The sequence below is a fragment of the Eublepharis macularius genome, chromosome 5, assembly GCF_028583425.1.
Source record: "Eublepharis macularius isolate TG4126 chromosome 5, MPM_Emac_v1.0, whole genome shotgun sequence".
Classification (NCBI taxonomy): domain Eukaryota; kingdom Metazoa; phylum Chordata; class Lepidosauria; order Squamata; family Eublepharidae; genus Eublepharis; species Eublepharis macularius.
Window position 1 is genome coordinate 106,588,713 of NC_072794.1, and position 16,267 is coordinate 106,604,979.

The following is a 16,267-nucleotide window of genomic DNA, read 5'->3' on the forward strand; positions in this document are numbered from 1 at the left end:
TAACATAAATAAATAAATCTAATTTATTTTTCATGCTAGGGCAATACATTGAGGAAAATGCTTTTGACTAACTACTTGCAACCCAAAAGGCCTGGCTCCAAAGGGGAGATTGTTGATTCTTCCGGAAGTGGTAAGTAGCCTGCAGTCTTTTTAAAAATCATCCTCTGTCCTGTGTGTCCTTTCCTCTTCATCCCTTCTTTGAGCTTCTTAGATTCATCTGGCAGCTTCTGCAGTGTTGTTGTTTATAAGACAGATATGGGACCAAATTTACAGAGGTTTATGAATAATTCCAGAGAGGATAACCATGCTAGTCTTTGGCAGGACAAATAAACAGGAGTTGGGTGGCGCCCTCGAGGGCCCATGAAGAGACAGAAGATAGCTTTCAAGAAGGAAAGCAGCCTTGCCCAAATTGGCATCCACTATGCCAGGTGCTGGCCACCAGCCATGAATTGTGGCCTGCCAGGTGCTTGAGAAGCCCCAGGGCTTTTTTTTAATTCCACCCCAGATAGGCACTAAGTACAGAATGTTTATTAAGCTGTGGTGGGCTGCCGTACATGGCAGGTGGATGGCATTCATAGAATCATAGAATCATAGAGTTGGAAGGGGCCATACAGACCGTCTAGTCCAACCGCCTCTTTATGTGCTGCAAGTTGTCAAGGCCTCTTGTCCCTTCCTTTCTATGAAACTATTTCTGTAATGTGGACAAATGATGTTTTCCCTAGGCCAAAAGTGAGGGAAATGATGCCTGGAGCAGCCAAAGTTGCAAATGCTATTTGTTAATACAAATTATTCATCATCACCCACTTATGCTAATGCAGATCCCTCTAAGAGTTTAATCACATTGAAGGTTTTTGCATTTTTGGGGCCAGTCTCATATACTGCCCAAGGGAAGGAATTAAATTGAACTCCGTATTTTTCCATTTTCAAAGGTGATAAATTAACCACTGAGTCAGCCTTCCTTTCTTTATATTAGTTAAGCTATAAAATGCAACACTGTTTGTCAGTGTCATTCTGCTCTCACCATCCTCTTCTATTTTTCACACAGGGCCAGATCAGGACTGGTCAGTCATTGCAGCCGTTCAGTGCCGGCTAGACAGAGAAGGAGCCACCAAGCTGGTTTCTGATCTTATCATGAACACCAAGAATGAGAAGATTTTTCAGGAAAGCATCCGCTTGGCCATACGGCTACTTGATGGCGGCAACACAGAGATACAAGTACTGCATTTGTGATAGCTTCTGCTGGAAGCAAAACATCTACCAAAGCACTGAGACACTGATGGGGGTGGATACACGAGGGGATCATCGTTGTAAAGCTGAATTACGTTCATGCTGAGGCGTGACCGTGTGGGAGAGGGAGTTTAACCCTTCCGTTCCCACATGTTTTTACTAATCAAAACAAGCCCTCCCCCTTCTCCATTGCTGTTATTAGCTTTTTAAAGAAAAAAGAACTCATATTCTTTTCTTTAAAGGGCTATCACAACATACCTTGTTGTGGGTGATTTTGATTAGCAAAACCACACAAATTTAGAAAGGTTAAATCTCTTCTCCCCTTCTCACATGGCCCTGATGTGAATTGGGACCTCCAGAGCTGTAATTTATTTTCAAAAGACCCTAGAAGAGCCATAATCTTGTCATGTCTGTTTTGACCATCACACACTGTAAACCTAACTGAATGCCTGATGCTGTACTGTGATTGGGAGATACAAGCATCGATATCAAGGACAGGGTAACAAATGTGACTCCATGGGTAACTTACCAGGTTTCCATTTTTGGAAATTAGATATCATTTTATTGCATGGTCTTGTGCCCCAGAATAGCAGACACAGCCATGCCTGGTAGAAAGCCCTTTTCATGAGCCTTCCTTAAAATATTACATGGGAAGTTAGTTGATGGGAGAACTAGAAGCAGAATTTTGGTAAGACTTAGAGCCAGTTTTTTATCCCTCTCTTGAGAGGCTTAACTTCAGTAATCAATTTTTTAAAATAGCTCTCACTCCCTCTGCTGGGCTGTTTTAAAAATTGCATGCTGAGACAAACTGCAGAAGCTATTTTGACTTTGGCCCTTTAAAATTATTTTGGAAATATGATCTTTCTCTGAAATGTGCATTTCTGAACTTGTTCTAATTTAAGCTGTTAAACTTTTGTTAAAGTTAGAACATGTAGAACGTATGCATTTCTTTAAGAAACCACTGGGGCTATAGTTTCCATCCATTATAATGAATCACAAACCTTCTAATTCAGCTACTTCAAGGGAAATTGGTGACTAAAAGTGAGATTGTATCATAAGACTAATAAGAGTGGACCAAACTACTTATTCCATTAAACATATTTTCTGTATGTTGCCATCATACGTAGCATTATGGAAAATATGAAACAGTGTAGTATGATTTATTTTTACTTCGTTTCCTTCATTTTACTTCTTTCCAATGGAGACGCAAAATGCCTGACATAATTTTCCTCTCCTTCATTTTATCCTCACAACCACCCTGTGAAGTAAGGGCCAAGCTACACATGACGAATGACACTTGAACGGCAAGTGGATTGAGTGGAGGGCAAGTGAACAGGGAGAAATACACTTGCCATTCAAGTGTCATTCGTCATATGTAGCTTGGCCCTTAGTTAGGCTAAGAGAGTATGACTGGCCCAAAGTCATCCAGCCAGCTTACACGGCAAGCGTAGAGATTTGAACCTGGGTCTCAGCAATCCTAGCCTGACATCCTAACCATTATACCACCACTGGCTGCCATCTTGAGAGATTTGACTTGCACCAGGGAGACCTGAATGCAAATCCCAACTCAGCCATGAAGCTCACTGGGTGCCTGTGAACCAAGCAGTCGCTTAAGTGAGCTTAACTTGCCTCAAAGAGTTGTTGTGAAGATAAAATAGAGAAGAGGGGAACTTTGTATGCCACTTTGTGCTCTTGAAAGGAAGAGCAGGATAAAAATATAATAAATCTTGAATTTAATATGAGATTTGCTTACTGGACTTTGCTAAGCAGAGATTCCTTATTGTGTTCCTGGTCCTGGAATTTAAGAACTGCAGTGCTAAACTTGCACATTTGTAACTCCTCATTTTTGTTGAAGATGTGGAAGGGGCATGAAAGAAACATTAGATGCTAACAGGGATATGCTTAATTGTTGTTCCTGTTTTATCCCTCTGTAGAAATCATTTTATAATTTGATGACCAGTGACAAGAAGTCAGAAAAGTTCTTTAAAGTTCTGCACGACAGGATGAAGAAGGCGCAGCAGGAAGTCAAGTCCACTGTGACTGTGAACATGAATGACATTGGCAACAAGCCCCGGGAGGACAAAGACTCCCCAGATCATGGCAGCAAAGGTGTGTGGAAAGTGCAGATTTCATGCTGAACTGAGCATTCGTTCTGAGCAATGCTAAGGAAGAAGCAATTGTCCTGCTAGATGAGCAAAAGTCTCTGAAAGTGGTTCAGGCCCATCTCTCTCAACCTCTGGACTGAGAAGCAGTGATTCCTTCTTAAAGAATGTGGCACAGAAGCATGTTATCGTTGCTGTTCTACTTCCATTCTCTGCCTTCCTTGGTGCTGCCTTCTGTGTTTGGCAAAAACATGGTTAAACTAGTCATTAATATGCAAAAACTCCAGCAGATGCAAGTTACAGCCAAATTGCTACCTATGGGGCCTATGTGGCTCAGTAAACATTTAGGAAAACACATAATAACTGTGAGGTGAAAGGAGTGCTTTCCTTGGTGTGGTTCCTTTTAGCCTGATTCACGCAGATAGACCTCTATAACTGCACAGTTCAGCCATGTCCCCAGAATAACAAATGAGCCAGCCTGATACTTCTCACATTCCATGGGTTTAAATGGGCCAGTCTTCTGGAATGCCAAGGAGGTGCCTCTTTTGGCTGTCTGAATGATGCTTATAGGAAGGGAACATTTGAGAGTAGCAAAGAGGGATGGATACAGGTAGACCTTTATCTGAAGAGAAGGGCAGGTTGGCTCTTTCAACTTGGCTTTAATCATTCCGGATAAATCAAATGTTGTCAAGTGATCAAACATGGATTTCTTTGCAGAACGGGTAACAACCTTCATGCTACCCAATGCTCCATCCCGTTATCCAGTGGGTGTAGGCTTCCGGACTGGCCATGAGTCCCGAGAGAGAGGCCAGAGCAATGAAATGGGTGCATCAGTCTTAATCATGGAGCCCATTCTTCGCTTCCTGCAGCTGCTGTGTGAGAATCACAACCGGGATCTCCAGGTGGGGTATTCTGCAGTGAAATGGGTATCTTATATTGTTATTCTTTAAGATACCACTGGACTTCTGTTTATTTTGCCACAGTAGACTAACGTGGCTATCCTTCTGGAATTACCGTATGTAACCCTGCCTTCAGTGTCATTCTCACCCATGTGATGGCTACTGTGGAAAAACACTCTACTTGCTACAAGCAATTTAAATGTTATGTTTTACAGAATTTTCTCCGCTGCCAGAACAATAAGACCAACTACAACCTGGTGTGCGAGACACTGCAGTTTCTAGATATCATGTGTGGCAGCACCACAGGACGGCTGGGCTTGTTGGGTCTCTACATCAATGAGTACAACGTGGCCCTCATCATCCAGACTCTGGAGACACTGACAGAATATTGTCAGGGACCGTGCCACGAGAATCAGGTAACACCAACCTACTGTGGGTATAATCTAATAGTTCCACTTGGTGAAGCTGCTGGTTGGGTTGTTAAATCATGGTCACTTGCTCTGAATAGGTAATTGCTGAACACACCATTAGTGTTATCAGGTGCTCCTGATCATCTGAGTTGGAGCAGGGATTTGGAGGAAGCTTGGAGTCCTTTGGATAATTCTATGTATTAATCCACAGAGCTGTATCGTGACACATGAATCAAATGGTATTGACATCATCACAGCCCTGATCCTCAATGACATCAGTCCCCTCTGCAAATACAGAATGGACCTGGTTCTTCAGCTGAAGGTAGATAGGACTGCTGGAAAGGTGATGGTAGGACGTGGAGGGAAAAGATCCATGTCTGTGGTGCAGAATTGAAGAGGGAGGCAGTGTCCCTGGATGTGAAGTATTTAGGTTCACTGAATCACCAGAGTGGGAGGGATTTGAAAGTCTCACTTCTAGTACCAAGACAGGAGCTACAAAATACTTCCACTTTCCCTCCCCCAGACACAAGAAGGTTACCCTCTTTATCTCAGTGTGCAAAGGACAAGAGCAGACAATGGCATACAATGGCATTGTATGATTTAAGAAACAGATTAAGAAATTACTCAAGCTTGAAAGCCAAGTCATGTACTACAAGATAAGGCAAAAAGCACTTTATAGGAGCTAACAAATATAATGTGTGGGAGAATTTCTTCTAAACTTCAAATATGCTTATGAGCCAGATCTTGCAAATGAAACAGAAGCATGTGCTAAGATGCTCCCACTGTACAAACCATCTCCACTTAGGGAAATCTCTACCACAAGGATGATGAAGTGGCAGCCTGTGGGCATGTGAGCCTGTTTGCTGAGCCAGATCATTTGCCCATCTAGCCCTGTACTGTGAATTCTGTCTGGAAGCAGCTCTCCAAAGCTCTGCAGTCTGAGATCTTTTAAATTGAGGATGCCATAGACTGAACTTGGATGTTATCCCTACGAAGCCTGTGCTTCAGCACAAAGCTATGGCCCCTATATGCAGACAGTTTTGTGTGGACCCCAAGACTCCATGTGGAGTTGGATCAGGAATCCTTGTTTGGGGGAAATCAGTGGTACATCATCTCCACCCACTAGTTTGGCCCAACTTGTTGGATTCTAAGTTACCTCTTTCTTGACTCTCCCTCTCCTTTTGGATTTCTGAGGTGAAGTGGGTTTGCGCTACACATTCTCTCTGCTGTAGTCTTGACGAAGGAAAATTGATTCTCTGCAGAGTGAGTTTGTGCAGTTACTCCAGTCTAAAATAAATGGGCTTAGATGGGAGTAACTCTGCATAGGATTGAAGTATTACAGGCCCTTGTGACTGTGTGTGTGTGTGTTCTGCACTATTTGTCTTTTCACCAGGACAATGCTTCCAAGCTTCTGCTGGCCCTGATGGAGAGCAGGCATGACAGTGAGAATGCTGAGCGGATTCTCATCAGCCTCCGACCCCAGGAACTGGTAAGAAGATAAAGGAAGTAGGGAGACATCATATGTTCTGTTTGTGACCTGGCTGTTTTTTGAAGATGGGCTGTAGTTTACAATAGGATGGAAAGGGAGGAAGAAATCTGGAATTACATGCAGTTTCTTCAGCAAATAGAGATCCACTGGAATATGGAACATCAGCTCCCTAAGCAGCCCTCCTCCTCTTACACTTATACGAGCTTTGCAACAGAATTCTTCTTGCTAGAGCTGTAAAAAGAGTACAGATGGCTCTACTTCATGCATATGTGTTACTCCTCAACAACTTATCTGAGAGCCAAACTACACGTTATGGTGGGCACAGGTCCAACCCCTGACCACCAACACCATTTTAGAGGAGAAATTGGCACAGTGCAGCAGCTCTATGTGATCTTGTTCCCCCCCCCCCACGTGTCTTTTCAAGAGCTGAAACAGCCCCCCATGACTATTTTGTCACTTGGCAGTGTATGCTGCCACCGTTCTGCAGGCCTGATCAGGATTAGGCCCTTGCATAAAATTTTAAATGACTAAATTGTCCTCTAAAATGGTATCTGCAGTCATGGGTTGGATCTATGGCCACTGTAACATGTGGTTTGGCTGTATACTTGTGGCATTAGCTGGTATTCTCACTGGAAACAAGTTAATATACCATTTTATCTGGGACAAGAATTGATACACTCTAGTAGAACAGTGGAAAAGAGTTTGCCATTTCCTGCCCATCTGTTATGATTTCCAAGGTGCTTGGAAATATTTGGGAAGGAATAGAGGGACAGAGTAAGGGATTGGTATGGAGACTGGGAATTTCTAGACTCTAGAATAGGAATCAGAAATGGGAGGAATAAAGATCTGTCCAAGGCATTCATTTTCCTTTCTGACTACTGAAAGGTTTCGGCTCTAATTTATGAAGTTTGAGGTTTTCAGTAATTTCTGTACGAGGGCCAACAATATAAGGAATAGAAATGTGCTTGAACCAAGTAAGAATTGAGATTCTCAGGATACCATTTTTTACTGAAGACCAGTTTCTGCATAGCACAGAATCTTAGCCACAGGCATGCAGAATATGTCATGCTTATATCAGACATGTAGACCATATCTCTGCCTGTGCCAGGTTACTGGCTCCATAACTAATTCTGGTGTCTTACAGGTTGATGTCATTAAGAAAGCCTATCTTCAGGAAGAGGAGTGTGAGAATTCTGAGGTTTCACCCCGGGAAGTTGGACACAACATCTATATTTTAGCCCTACAGGTAGCCATTGCTTGGATGTTCCCCTGCTGCATGACAAAGATTCCACTTTAGTATGCAGTCATGCCCTCAACGCCACAAACCAATTAAGCTACTATCTCAAACCCAGCAACCTGCTTTCTGAAACCAGCCATAATTTTGATGCTGATAGAACTAGTAGAATATAAATGATATCCTATGGAAGGAAAGAGGAATTGTGGTTCCTCCCTGCAATCCCATATCTGCTTCACTGTTAGGTTTTTAGTCCTCCCTCCTTTCACATACCCAGACCAAGGCACCATAGCTCTCCATTTTTCTGTATAATTCTGTGTTGCCATCTTGGACATCAGTGAAGTTATACCCATAGCCCCACCCTTAGAATCTAATGTAAGGCTAATAGTGATTTATCCAGTGCATGGTTAATGACTATATACAGCACTGATCCACACTACTCTTTTAGTCCATGGCAGCCATTCTGGTTTCACTGAATAATGCATTGATGTAAGGGCAGGTAAATGTTTTGATGCTCAGTTAGAACTGCTAGACATTTTGGCTTCAGTGGGAACAAGTTTTGACCTATCCATTAGTGAGCTGTTGGGCTCTTGCATTGCAGCTGATCTTTGTTTCTTTTTCTCCCAGCTCTCTCGGCACAACAAGCAACTCCAGCATCTCTTGAAACCTGTGAAACGGATCCAGGAGGAGGAGGAGGAAGGGATTTCCTCTATGGTATGTATGCATCCTGAGTGTCTTCACTAGAAAAATGAAGCAATGGCATCCACATAATGTACTAACCAGCTCGAGCTAGTCAGAGTTCTATGACTTTGTTTTCTATGGTTTCAACCTTTCATCTCTTTAGATATTCCTTTGAGGTATAATATGAAGACAGTGAAACTTTACTGGAGTTCAAAGATTTAAACCCGTAATAACGATGACTAAAGTCATGGTCACGATCCTAGTTTATAAGGGATATTATTAAAGCAATTTTATAATGCTCTGAAGTGTTTTGCAGTGGTGAAATCTCTGGCGGCTGTTGACTGAGGTGTTTTTATATTGTGGAATGCTCATAAATAGCTTAACTACTGAAGGAATAAAACTGTCAACAACAGAATGTAAGGGAAACCTGAGTGGGGTGCAGGGGGGGCTACTTAGTACTTTACTCAAGATTAGAAAAGGAACCAGAAAACCCATCATTAGAATCTCTTGGATTCTTGTGCCCCTTTCACAGGGACACACAGGCCTCTCCGTACCCACTTCCTCACTCCTCTGTGCCTCTGTAGGTGAGATTTGTCTGTCTGGCAATCAATTTGCTCTTTGCCATTTGAGATGGCAAATCAACTGCTTGGCTGACAGTGTGCTTACTTGCATAACTTAGTCTGAGACTATGATCACTATTCAGCGGTAATTTAATTTCTGTTGGGATTTATGGGCACTGATTTATAATTTGCAGATTAGTGGTCTTTGGCTGTAATTATTGTGGTGAATTGAATAACTGCCTCCCTGGAGGAACCACTGGCCCTGTTTACAGAATTTTATTGGTTCCTCTTTTTCTTAAAGCTTGTCAGTCTTGCTAAATACAAGGAAATGTGTTGTTAATATGTAGTTCAAGGAGATTCCCTCAGGCTTTTTCAGGGTGAAGCCATCTGAGGATATCCAACTTGTGCTTCTTCCTCCACCTAGCTTATTCTGCACAACAAGCAGCTGACTCAGATGCTGAAATCAACAAATCCTGTCCAAGAAGAGGAGGAAGACCCATTAGCATATTATGAGAGGCACACATCCCAAATAGAGGTAGAATCACTTTTCTACAGCACTCTCTATGGATTTACAGTCCATGATCTTCAAACTTGTTTTTTCATGTCTGATGGCCAGGTTTTTATTCGAGAATGATCTATGTTAAGCATTTGTTTTCTATCTGAAAGTTAGTGGTTGATGTGCTCTGAAGGCACAGCGAGCTTAGCAGGTGCACATGGCATTGCTCCCTTGTCCACCATTGGCTTAGTTGCTCTGATGTCACCGAATAACTGGGCAGCACAGGACTAAACAGATAAGCATTCAGGTAGACTTGGGAGAATTTAGAATTGAAATTCTGTAGTGAAATTGTATATATACTGTCAGACATATCAAGAGCTTTTGAGTGACACTTTATTGGTACAAATTGGTTTTGCAGTTTTGGAGATTTTCAGTGAAAAGACATTGGCCACAGACTGGTAACAGTGGCATCTTACAGCATGATCATCTGGCATAGTAGGATCGTCTTTTCTCTGCCCCTCCTCTTCCTGTTCAGGTTTAATCTGTCTGGTTCAATTTTTACTTGGATTTCTGCTGTTGGGCGTTTTTTGTGCTTGAGAGCGTTATTTTCTTTTCTTTTAGTGCCCCCTCTACTAACAAGTGGCATAGGCTTGGCCCTGGGCCCAGCAGTGTCATGGCTCAACAACTGATGGGAGTTTCAAGTTCTCCAACAATTAGTTGCTAGTAGGCAATGCTCAGTGTCTACTGTTCCCAGGCAGCAGATGGAACTGCCTGCTCCAGTCGGTTTGCTGGTGCCCAGCAGGATTTGATGCCGGCTGCCCCTGTCAGTCACCAGGAGCTTGTGTGAAGCAAAGGCCAACACATTCCACTCTTTACAATGAAGCAAAGCCACTACTGTGGGAAGCCAGAGAGAAAAATCTTGGTCTAGGAAGAAATTGGATAGAGTGGCTAAAGATTCTCCACTGCAAGAAGAAAATGCCTATTTCCAACCACGTGTGCAACACAGTTGAAAGGGCTGCAGCCTCCCCATAGGAGGAGACCATGTCTGGTGGCACTGGGTGCAACACTAGCATTCTGACCCATCCCAAATGCTTATTTCCTTTCATGATATTTATTGGATAAATTGAGGCAGTAGTTTAAACAAGATGCCTTATACAAAACACTGTCACCTGTTGTAAACCTTTGGGATGAGGTAGGCTAAAAAGGTCCCTTTCAAACCTTCTGCATGAAGATTGCAGATAAAAATAAACTGATTCTTTCTTTCCCCCAGATTGTGCGCTTGGACCGGAGCATGGAGCAGATAATCTTCCCAGTGCCCAGCATCTGTGAGTTCCTGACCAAAGAAACAAAATATCGACTGTTTACCACTACAGAGCAAGATGAGCAAGGAAGCAAAGTCAGTGACTTCTTTGAGCAGTCGTCCTTTCTCCACAATGAGATGGAGTGGCAGAAAAAACTGCGCAGTAAGTTGAGAGCATGGACAAGGGCTTCCTTAGAAGTGCAGCTCATTCCAAAAAGTATTTGGAGTATCTAATTGCATGAGCTCTTAGGTCCTTCCCATCATTTCAAGTTCCTTCCTTGCTTGAGAGAGCTGAACTAGAACAGTCCATAACAATAGCTTCTACCTGTTAGATAAGACAAGAAGTTTCTGTGGAAGTCACGGGAAAATCTCTGAAAGAGAGTAATACAATACAAACTAATGACTACTAGGGAGGGAGTGGGGTTCCAAATGGAAGAATGTCAAGTATTTGCCATTTATAGATTATTTAATAATTTTAACCAGGCTTTTTATTTGCAAATGTTTGGTCAGTACGTGCGATCCTTTCCTTTCTCACATGAGAGATTGTAATTTTGTATGGTCTTTGGTGGTTATGACCTTTTAAGCACTTACATATTATTGCAGAAAACTGCAATAAAACCTTACTACAAATAACAGCTCCTGTTCAGGTGCAGAAAGAAGGAAGGAGGAAGACATCATTCTAGAGTACTAGCTATGTGCCACAAGGACTAAATTTTTGAAGAGTCTAAATAAGTGAGATTGTATCTAACTTGTGTCCCAGTTTCTGGCAATTGATAGTGTTTGCTGCTGGGTTGAGGACACAGGATTATTAATCCTTGTGAATTACTGCGCTGAAGCTTTGGGATCTCTGTGGTGGCCGATGCTGCCTCTAAAAAAAGATGAGATTTACTCAGCTTTGCTTCTCTCTCTTCTCATAGGCAATCCACTGATGTACTGGTTTTCTCGCAGAATGACACTCTGGGGAAGTATCTCCTTCAATCTGGCTGTCTTCATCAACATTATCATTGCTTTTTTCTATCCTTATGTTGAGGCCGCTTCAATGGGTATGTACTCAGGCACAATCACTTTCAGGATCCAAATAGTCCTCTTACACAAACACCACTGATGTTCGTTGACCCCTTTGTAGACATGTTCTTTCTATTAATATCCTCTGCAAAAATGCCATCTGGGATGCTGAGTAGCTTCAGCAGACTTTGATAACTAGAGCTTTGCTGTCAACTGCTTGCCATTTTTCTAGTTCTAATAAAATGACGAGCCATTAATTTTTCATTTGTGGTCAGTAATTCTACCCCCCTCCCCTTCCGCAATCTTCCAGAAATAGCCTTTCTGCATACAGTCAGCATGTCCTTTGTAGACCAGATCACAGCATGAAGACCTATTTGATTAATGTGTTATCATGAGACAGTTTCTGGGCAAAACATGTAACTGAGAGTCTAATAGCTGTTTGGTTGCATACAACTCGCTGTAGCCCCCTAAAGCAAATATTTTAGAATTTGGTACAGAGACATGACATCAGTGGCTGCTGTGACTGGTCAGGCAGGGCCCAAAGCAGTGAAAATTCTACAAGTGTCTCAGAATGGAGTGGGTGTGATTGCAGGCAGGTTTGCATAACACCACTGTGAAGATGCACTGTTGATGAATGGCTAGTAGCACCCTACAGGGATACAGGGTGATGACCTTATCAGCCATACTTGGCTCTGTGGCCATACACTGGCACTGCATGTGGTGTGCAACTTGTTCCCTGCTTTGGTCTTCTCCAGTAAAAGAACATGGGGCTTTCCTCCTTCTTGGTCACTGCTCCACACTGGAGGCCGTTTACTGCTTCCGACCATATCTCACTGCTACTATTTTGCTGAGAATGTGCTTTTTCTCCACATTTGAAACACAGTAATTAACTCTTCCTCTTTCTCCCATGTTTTATTCTCATTCTCTAAATATATTGCTGTATAAGGTGGCTATAACAACTTATTTAGCAAATGTAACTGTTTTAATTAATTAATATATATGTCATTTCCCAGGATTGCTGGATTCTCCACTAATCCCGGTGCTCTCCTGGTCTTTAATCTGCTTCTCTGTTATGGCTCTGTTTACCCGACGCTACGGTATCAGACCACTCCTTGTGGCATTGATCCTGCGATCCATCTATCACCTGGGCATTGGCCTCACTTTGAACATACTGGGAGCTCTCAACGTAAGTCACTTGGCTAACACAAGGTCAGAAGCAAACCTTTCAGTATCTTAGAAGGGGCTTTCTGAAACAGTCCACTATAAGAACTAGCTGCCTTTAAAGCAATTGGGCTACAGATACCAGGACAATTCCTATTTCAGAGCCTTGTTCGTTGCCTGTACAGATCTAACGGCAATTAATTTACATCAGTATTAACTGAATGCAGAACTCTGACCCTACTGCTTTTTGTGGGTCATAAAGGCAAAGTAGAATAAGAAACAACATAAGCCCATTTTACAAAGTAATTCATTACCCTTCCCCCTACTTTTTGTGCCTTGTACTTGTTTCACAGCTGACAAATAAGATTGTATTTGTGGTGAGCTTTGTGGGCAACCGCGGGACATTCATCCGAGGCTATAAGGCCATGATTATGGATATGGAGTTTCTCTATCATGTCGCCTACATCCTGACCAGCGTCTTGGGGCTTTTTGTACATGAACTCTTCTACAGCATCTTGGTACGGTCTTCGTATCTATATAGTGGTGGTTTATTAATGAAAGTAGTGAGAAGTTTTCTTTCGTTTTAAATTACCCATTTTATACATGCTATTTTATCGATTTTATCAATTTTTCTGAAGATAACTGAGGTAGCAAATATTCATTTTTGTATGCTGGTTAGAGGGCAATACATTCTGATTGCTAAATTGGTGACTATGGCAGAGCAAAACAAAAACCAATATCATGTTCAGGGAAATTGTGCAGCCAGGGAAGAGACAGGGAACCAGGACACCAGACTCCAAAAGTGTTCTCATCTCTTGGTGGGAAAAGTGTTTATATTTACTCACTCTATCTATCAGAAACGTGGAATGCTAGTGTCTAGTAGAATGATATAATGAACAGCAGCCCATCCTCCTGAGAATAAAAGAGGAACAAGGGATTGCAGAACAGCCCCCCCCCCCCCCGCACACACACACACTGGCTTGATTCTGTATGAACAAGTTATTTTTTTTTCCATTTCAGCTGTTTGACTTAATCTACCGGGAGGAGACTTTATTCAATGTCATCAAAAGTGTGACACGCAATGGACGCTCCATCCTACTGACAGCCCTCCTGGCCCTCATCCTCGTCTACCTCTTTTCCATTGTCGGCTTTCTCTTTCTAAAAGATGACTTCATCATGGAAGTGGATCCACTGCCCAACATCAAATCTAAAGGTTTTCCCCCCCATCCACTCCTCAAAACAGCCCCTCACTGCTGTATTTTGAAATACCAGTGAACCAGAGAGAATTAACATCTGTCTGCAGTATCTGTATTATTGGAAGCGCTGGTTCTGCTAAGTTCATGAATGATTTCCCAGCCCAAGTCAGAAACTTAAAGTACTTTTGATTTGCAGCTCACCCTATGCATGTTTTCTCAGAAGTCAAGTCCCACGTAATTCTGTAAGATGCACTCCCAAGTAATGGCTGTATCAAGACTAAATGGTCAGTTCTCACCATTTCCCCTTTCCTACTGAAGATACCCTCCATGCAGTCCCTTGGAGCAGCATTTTGTGGAGATCAGTGGGCAGCAGAGGGGTGAGGCAGGAAAACTCCATTCCACAATAGAAAACTTAGTGTGGACCCAGCCCTAAGTGTGCACAGCATCCTTAGACCAGTTTGGTCTTGCTGAGCTAAGTTAGGCTCAACTAAATCAAATCTTGCCATTTCAGCTTTAATGGGGCAGGGAGTTGGACTTGGGTTCAACAGTTGTGACTTGAAATGAGAGGATGAAAATGAATAAAAGTTTAAATAAAAAGGACTTAAAGATGCAGCAACTCCTGAAGCAGCCCCGAGTTGGCACTGTGGGTTACACTGATACCTATACAGCCCCCTACTGCAATATGTTTTCATCTTAGCTAAATGCTCTGAAGAGTACTGACTTGGAGGACTTGGCACATAAAGGAAATGTAACCTGAGATTCCTGCTTGTCAGCGGTCTGTAATATCCTTTTACTAGGGAACATGCTTATTATGTCAGTTGCTGGGCAAAAACATTTCTGGTCAAGTGTAATGGTATACAGTCGCAATGGGCTGGAAAGGGCCACATACATCACATTCTGATTTGCCATCTGAGGAATACCATTGATAGTACTGGCTAGAAGGCAAACTGGAACATAAAAATGTGACCACCTTACACACTGCCACCCACTGTAAGCCTTGCTGTACAAGTTCGGGGCTTCACAGACAGTTCAGGGCACTCACCATTTGCCACCATCTAGTCCTTAATTATCAGGAAAAGAGATGTGACCCCAAATCCACACAGGATCCCCTTTCCTCTTCCAGGGATTTAACCAGACAAGTGGTTAATTCCCTATATTCACTACCCCTTACCCAGGTACTGCCAAGGGCTATTGGGGAAAGGGAACTCGTTTATTTCCTATACACACTGCCACCATTAAGTTAATTAGGCCCATTGGTCTGACATCAAGAACATTTGATGTTCATGTGTGTATTATTTCACCCTCGGCCAACAATTTCCAGCCAGCCAGGGTTAACGCAGAAAAAAAGGTAACTTTTATTTAAAAGAGGCCTAAGGCAGGGGTGAATTATTTAAAAACATAGTGTTGTTTAGAGTACCTCCAAACTCATAACTGTGGGTGGTTACAATATAATAGGTGTCAACAGCCAACGATTTGTTTTTCTTCAGGAGCCTAAACCCTTCTCACCTCTCATTAACTGCCCTAACGGATTTCAACTGTCACCAGTCCCAGCATCCCACCAGCTCTCATGGGCTGTTCCCTGGGAGAGGTGGAGCTGGAACTTGCCCAGGCCATCATACAAGGTTTTAAAAAACTATGATTGAAAATGCTTTTAGCATAACTTTAGACACAGGAAACTTCTGTTGTTACACTTGTAAGGTGATGTTTTGACAATGCTATGGTATCTTATGTTTATAGCAACACCTTTGGAAATGCGAAGAAACATGGATGCTTTTACAGAGTCATGCAGTGGTGACAAAATTACATGCACTTCTCATACTGTTATGCCTGAAGTGACAGAAGGTAAATGGGATTGTTGAGTGGTTTACTCAAGCAGAGATGCTTGAGGATGAGATGATTAATTTTGGAACTTTTCCATTGCACCTTGATCATGCACCCTGACATCAGCACAAGGATCAGTTATCACTTTTTGTGCTACAACCTGAGATGCAGCCTGATTTCTTAGTTACAATACAAGGTGCTTTGCTGGCACATCCCTTAATGGGAAAGAAAGGCAGGTTCTTCATGACTAGAGATAATGAATAGTAAATAACAGCAAGAATTTTCAAAAACTAACTGGAACAAGCAGAATTTTTACACCTGGTTCTTCAGAGCTACCCCAATATTTTCTTTCATGTCTTTTAATAAGGAGTGATTAGGCAGCACAGCCAAACATTCTGTAAACATCAGTAATGCAGCTTAGAAAGACAGAGAAGACAGTATTCTGAAGGCTAGCCACAGGTTACTGGGTTGTTCTTCTGCTGAAGTGCTCTTGTTTGAATTCCAGAAGAGGACGAGGATAATACAGAACGGGCCTGTGACACGCTGCTCATGTGCATTGTCACAGTGTTGAATCATGGCCTCAGAAATGGAGGTGGTGTGGGTGACATCCTCAGGAAGCCATCTAAGGATGTGAGTTTATTCAGAGCAATCTGTATATAAAGAAAAACTGCCTATGGATTTAGTTC

The 16,267-nt window shown here is 42.4% G+C and overlaps 1 protein-coding gene across 1 annotated transcript in view; it reads left to right on the forward strand.

The window, feature by feature from the left end:
• The window catches only part of ITPR3 (inositol 1,4,5-trisphosphate receptor type 3), a 142,606-nt gene that overhangs the window by 120,575 nt on the left and 5,764 nt on the right, over positions 1-16,267 (forward strand). Inside the window, exons 38-54 of the mRNA XM_054980929.1 lie at positions 40-130; positions 1,046-1,215; positions 3,162-3,336; positions 4,047-4,231; positions 4,444-4,644; positions 4,850-4,960; positions 6,032-6,127; positions 7,272-7,373; positions 7,989-8,075; positions 9,027-9,137; positions 10,369-10,561; positions 11,316-11,441; positions 12,417-12,589; positions 12,918-13,082; positions 13,585-13,777; positions 15,498-15,602; positions 16,087-16,211. Coding sequence (XP_054836904.1) covers positions 40-130; positions 1,046-1,215; positions 3,162-3,336; positions 4,047-4,231; positions 4,444-4,644; positions 4,850-4,960; positions 6,032-6,127; positions 7,272-7,373; positions 7,989-8,075; positions 9,027-9,137; positions 10,369-10,561; positions 11,316-11,441; positions 12,417-12,589; positions 12,918-13,082; positions 13,585-13,777; positions 15,498-15,602; positions 16,087-16,211 — 2,409 coding nt within the window. The remainder of the gene's footprint in view (positions 1-39; positions 131-1,045; positions 1,216-3,161; positions 3,337-4,046; positions 4,232-4,443; positions 4,645-4,849; positions 4,961-6,031; positions 6,128-7,271; positions 7,374-7,988; positions 8,076-9,026; positions 9,138-10,368; positions 10,562-11,315; positions 11,442-12,416; positions 12,590-12,917; positions 13,083-13,584; positions 13,778-15,497; positions 15,603-16,086; positions 16,212-16,267) is intronic.